Here is a 6,418-nt window from a genome sequence, read left to right on the forward strand (position 1 = left end):
CTAACAAAATTCTGTGCGATCTGTTCCTAAATGAGGGTCTGTGACTGCTGTTTGTTAAAGCTGCATATCTTTCTAGATAAGGTGATCTTCTGACAGTCTATTCCAAGTTGCGTATTGCAAATATAAAAGAAAATACGGGAACGCCTCACATCATTGTCACCTTCAACTTTAGGGATCTAGAACCCCAGGCACCAAAATGAAGGCAGAACATCCACAGGGCTTCCATTTTAGTGTCTCAGAAACCGTTTAGGGACAGTAGAACAGGGACCTCAAGGCAAGAACTTTATGAGATTCCAACTTTTCTCATGTGTATCATCTTTCATCTCTTTTCCCATCCTGAACGACAGTAAATGCCTGAAAGCAAAAATCAAAATCGGACACGCCGTTCGACCACAGAATAAATCGATAGTTTGAAATAACTTTCCCGTCCCAGGTGCATTCAGAGACACTTGCATGGAAGAAAGGGTGAAATATTTAAAAAACATGTTTTCTTCTACTCTCTTGCTGGTGGGTTCAGCAGGCAAGGGCACCCAGTACTTGGTATGAGAAGGGAGTATTTCGAAGTAAAGGAAATTGGAATGGGGAGGAGGGCTCTTCAAAGTGAAAGGAGAGTTAAAATAAATGTTCTCCTACTGTCAGGGTTGCTTGTCGAACCAAGTGTGTTTTCTTTGGTTAGATCTCCCAGGACCCGGTTCAGGTGGATTCAGTCCAACTACACCATGGGGGCGGACTCCTGGGCTATTGACAATGTTGTGCTGGCTTCAGGGTGCCCCTGGATGTGCTCAGGAAGAGGGATTTGCGATGCTGGACGCTGTGTGTAAGTCAATAAAACTGGCACTTTCTTTCTTTACCCTGCAAAAATAAAAATGGCTTTTGAACTCATGACAAAGAATGCCTTTCCACCACTCCTTTTTTTTCTTAGGTGTGACCGGGGCTTTGGGGGAGCCTACTGTGTGCCCATGGTCCCCCTGCCCTCAATTCTTAAGGATGATTTCAACGGAAACCTACATCCCGACCTTTGGCCTGAAGTGTATGGTGCGGAGAGGGGGAATCTGAATGGCGAAACCATCAAATCTGGAACATCACTCATCTTTAAAGGGGTTAGATAAGATTCTGCTCCTCTACACTGCTACCAGAATTCCTTCCTCACACACTGCTCCACACAAATGCGTTCCTGAATCTTCTCAGATGATGCATAATTTTATACCTAGCTGTTGTCTTCTAGCCCGGACCATGTTTCCTCCTCTGTTCAGCACAATCATTCTTTAGGATTAATTAGGCATAAAATCTTTCCTCTACTTTGATAATCAGACCTCTGTTACTTTCTGCTGGAATTATACACACACACACACACACACACACACACACACACACACACAAATTATGCATATGCAGTTTCTAGAATCTTGACTTCTAGAATGTAGTAGTTTATGTGGTATTGAATATATAACTTGCAGAATTGTAGAAACTGATTTTATAAAAGGTCTTTGCCATTTCCTTTCTTTTTCCCCCCTTTTCCTCCTGTTAATGGAGCCCTTTCATGACTTCAAGAAAGCCAAACTTGTGAGTCAAGTGACCTAGCATTCTCGGACACTGTTAGTATGTTTTTGTATTTCAACCTAGATGTCTGGTGAGAGAGACGTTAAGCAATTATGTGAAGCACTGTACCGGTTGGCACATCTTCCTGTGTGAATATATGCTTTATTGCATCTCCCAGCATGGGGAAATCAGCCGATCTAGATGTGCAAATGAAATCTTTAACAATAATCTGCATGGGTTTCTGTACAACCCTAATGATGAACACCTAATACTTAGAAAATTGGACACTCTGGAACTTTTTCAATTATAGCTGTTAGATACTGCTTATCACCCTTGTTTGAATCCCGAACTCTTTTCAAGCTTGGCTGAGAGAGAAAAAACCCTTAGGGGTTTGAGAGATTTATAAGTCCCTAAGAGCTATGAGAGGCCAAAGAAATGGAGGTGGGACCCTTCAGGATGGAAACTACTGTTTTTTCTGTGTGTGTGTGTGTGTGTGTGTGTGTGCATGTTTGTGTGTTTTCAGTCTTGTCTGAGGCATTAGCTCTCATGACCACTGGCTCATTTCCCATCTGTTGTTTGCAACAGGGACAAGACCAAAAAAGTGGAAGCCCTGAGACTTTTCATGATTTAAATATCTTTACCTGATAAATTTTTAAGTAATGGAATTAACCTGGTCCCTAGATCCTATAAAGGAGGAAGACACACGGTGTTTTCTATTTTCCCTTTAGCCATCCAAATGCAAGAGCAGCCAAGCATTATACGTGTTAGACATATTATCTATCAGCCCTGCAAGATGGAGAGAGGGCTCAGCATGTGCCATTCAGTAGCCTGCAGTTTGACCTAGAAAGGCATTCTTTCGTAAAAAAGGAAATGATAGTCCCTCTTTAATGTTTATAGATTCAGGAGCACTATCAGCTATTCAAATAGCTTGTTGGATACCAAAGAACTCCCACATTTAGCCCAAATGGATTAATGAATCCAGAAAAAGGATGAGAAAAGAAACCTATCTATGGGAGCTAGAATATACACAGGAGCAGGGCCTACAAGTTCCATCATGTAATTAATATCAAGGGCCGAACTGTAAGCTGATACTGCAAACGTGAAACATACTTTCATGTAGGTCATGCCCACTTTCTACACAGTCTTTCCTACAAGATGCAACGTGAAATGGTCATTTTATGGCTGATCTATATTTGCCCACGGGAACCACCTTATCCTTAAATTCCATAATCAAGGGGGCAGAGTCATCATATTCTTCTAACTTACTGTTAGTAAGGGATCTTTATTAGCTGGATCTATTAACTACCCACCTCAGAGCTTTTTCATGGCAAGTTGAAGAAGTCACCATTCCTCATAACCTCCACCTCTACATGGCACCAAGCTGTAGGACCCTTCAAGGCTTTGTGCTTATCAGAGTATGAGGGAGGGAGGAGAGACAGTGAGACATGAAGAATAGGCATTGATTAGATGCCACAGACTGATCAGGGCAGTGAGTTATTAGGATAAAAGAAAAACAAAGATTGGGAATAGAAGGATTTTCAAATGCAACCTTCAATCCTAGAAGCTTGAATCTATGCGTTATAAAGTTCAGGGATACGTATGCGTGCGGTTACTTTTTCATTACAGTATTAAATCATTCTCAAATTCTAAATTTAGCATTATCTGGCTTTCTTCTCCCCACAGCCAAAGATGATTTAATAAACCAAACACTGGTGTCCCGTAAAGGGTGGAAGATAAGTTTCATAGTCTGACATATCTGGATTTGAATTCTACCACTACTGCTTTTAAACTGTACAATCTTGAGCAAGTTAACTTTCTCCGAGTACCAGTTTCCTTCTGTGCATCAGAAAGATAATAATTTCTTGCCCTTACAAGTTTATGTGTTTTAAAGAAGTGTCTATTTCAGAACCCAGCATGTTATAGACATTCAGTAATATGGTTGCCATGACAAAATTAGTTCTATTTAAAATTTTTCAGTTGTTGAGCATTGTGCTTTCTAGTAAATATTAAGAAAAAGAGGAAGAGTTTACTTTCTCTAGCTAAAATTGCATTGGGTGTTTGTTAGTTGATAATTAAGAAATCCAGTGTCCATTCAGTATCACATAGCCCTATGTCGCCAAAGAGTCACTTCATTCAGAAGTCATAGCTAAGTAAGAAACTAAATAGTAATGCCTATTTGTACCTTAGGACATGTGCATAGAGAAATTCTATTTTCCTGGCTGTCACTGCAGTGCTTTAAACACACGGAGAAAACAAGCTACGGAGCTGTCAATCCCAGGCAACCAGAAATAGTTAATTAGCAGAAAAAATTACCAAAGCTAATGTGATCGCTTTCTTTCTTCTTTGGCTTCTCTGCATGAACAGTTACAGCCGAAGCATGGGGACTTGCTTAGTTATGCCTTATTTAACTTGACCAACTGGAGGGTGTTGTGTCAGCCTGAATGAGAGCCTCCCAGGGCTGTCAGCATGCACAAAGGAGTAGTAAGTTCCTGAGACTCCTTGGAACACTGTAAAAGTTACCTATTAATTCCCAACTTCCAGCAGGCTCACTTGGCAGAGAATTTCCGTCTGATTCCTCATTACTCCTCTCATGGCATGCTGTGGTCAAAGGAGGCAACTTTTTTAAAAAGGCCTGTAGTTATATAATGCTATCATTTTTGCACTGCTTTTCATAAAAGTCACAGCAAAGCGTGGTTTAGAGTTGAGACAATGAAATTGTGTTATGCAATCATAGGACATGAGAGCCTCAAGAAAGGGAAAATCATCAATTTTTCCTTTTGAACTGGACCAAACATTGCTTCTTGATCATTACTTATATGTATCTATTACTTAGTTAATACAAGTTAAGTGTTTAAAAGTCAAAGGAAAATAATTTTGCAGATGAAATAAAGTTGCTTAACGTATATGTTGTTGTTTTCAGGAAGGACTGAGGATGTTTATTTCAAGAGATCTCGACTGTACCAATACTATGTATGTCCAGTTTTCACTTAGATTTATAGCAAAAGGTAAGCTATTTCTATGGGTAGAATTCATTATTTCCCTTCAGAAGAACTCCCTCTTACCTTGCACAATTACTCCCCCACAAAGAAAAAATGGATTTGAGACCCATAGATTCTCTTACATGGAAGAACTAACATAAACTTGAGTAAATAAACATTCACAAATGTGCTTCTATAATCTAAGTTCGTCTTAATATAAGGGTAAGGTAACTACTGATTTTGCAATAATTTCATATAGGTGTAGTAAGTAATCATGCTAGTTCTACGGTAAATTTATCATCATGTCCCTGAGTCTTTTTTCCACCACCACTTCCTAGGTGTAAGAATTTTATGTTTTAAAATTTTAACTTATGGAAATTTTGGATTTTCTTTGACAGATGTGAACCCAAAAGAGACAGCTCTTTGCCACTATCACCTTTCATATTAACTAAACCATTTTCTCGACAAATAATGCCATTTGGATATGATAAACTTTCAAGTTGATTTTTGCTTGTATCCTAAGATTTAAACGTTTGACCTTTTGTAAAATTGCGATGCCTGTAGAATCAAAATTTTCTGATGTAATATTTCCTAACTGAAATATAGAAAGATATGTGTTCATATCTGAGAAAGAGAGAGATACTGTCATGTGAAAATCTAAGATCTGGTGTGCATTTTGAGGTACATTCATACAGAAAGCCCCACCTGTCATAGCTTTAAGCTGCCTCCCAAGCATTTGGACTATAAAGCCTCTATGCAAATACAGGTCAGCTTATGCATCAATGCCTGAAGAATAGTCTCTTAGAACATACCACTTCCCCATTTTTATCACAATATGTTTTATGCCTGTGGTATCTTCTTTTTAGGTACCCCAGAGAGGTCTCACTCTATTCTATTACAATTCTCCATCAATGGGGGAATCACTTGGCTCCTAATGGATGAATTTTACTTCCCTCAAACAACAAACATACTTTTCATTAATGTCCCCTTGCCATATACTGCCCAAACCAACGCTACAAGATTCAGACTCTGGCAGCCTTATAATAATGGTAAGAATGCCCATGTTCTCCTATGATCAAAACTGACTGTGACCTTTTAACGTGTGTTTCTAAGATGTGGAGGGAGTGTTTGTCAACTGAGTGGTTTAGTTGTCCATAACACACATTTTGCATGCTTCTTTTTTGAGGTGTCTCAATGAATATTTAACTTTATATATCTTTATCACCTCTTTGTACTTGACTCATAAGTTCTCTTGCTAATGTAAATATAGCAAAAGCCTCTTACAGAGCTAAGGTTTTTAAAAAATAATTCAGCATTATCATTAGCCACTCATCAACTATAACTACATTCTTGCTAAATTCATCTAGGAATACATAGTTCTTCTGAATGTGGCATTTCAGTAGTGAGATAGAACAACATTGTAGCAAAATACCATGACAAAAACAGAGGGACTTACACCAAGCAGATAGTGGCTTAGATAAAATATTCTTATCACATACACTCGCTTCCGTGATAAGTTAAAGCGAATGTATAATTTAATAGCATTTTCAAATGGTTACAGAAAATGATTTTACAAATTTGTAATGTTTTATTGCTTCCAATATTTCTATTAACTGCTGATTATAAAGGACCAGACTCTACCAAATCATGCATTTAATGGCCTGAGTAAGCATGGAGATATCACATTAAGCAGATTCTTTGTAGAGGTAACACAGAAATGGATAAGAAAACTGTACTGCTGTCTCTAAAATTTAACCTGAATATTTACTTTATAACTCATAAACCAAAGAAAAATGTAACTTATTATGAACAGTGAAAATAATCTTTTAAAATCACCAAATAAAAGTGGAAAGAAAGAAAGAAAGAAAGAAAGAAAGAAAGAAAGAAAGAAAGAAAGAAAG

General features: G+C 38.2%; 1 protein-coding gene across 2 annotated transcripts in view; it reads left to right on the top strand.

Moving 5' to 3' along the window:
- Positions 1-6,418, top strand: part of RELN (reelin) — a 524,894-nt gene that overhangs the window by 436,053 nt on the left and 82,423 nt on the right. For both annotated transcript variants that reach the window (XM_049641337.1, XM_049641338.1), the window contains exons 35-38: positions 677-817; positions 923-1,100; positions 4,460-4,544; positions 5,384-5,566. In XM_049641337.1, coding sequence (XP_049497294.1) covers positions 677-817; positions 923-1,100; positions 4,460-4,544; positions 5,384-5,566 — 587 coding nt within the window. The remainder of the gene's footprint in view (positions 1-676; positions 818-922; positions 1,101-4,459; positions 4,545-5,383; positions 5,567-6,418) is intronic.

Source organism: Panthera uncia, chromosome A2 (genome assembly GCF_023721935.1).
Source record: "Panthera uncia isolate 11264 chromosome A2, Puncia_PCG_1.0, whole genome shotgun sequence".
NCBI lineage: Eukaryota > Metazoa > Chordata > Mammalia > Carnivora > Felidae > Panthera > Panthera uncia.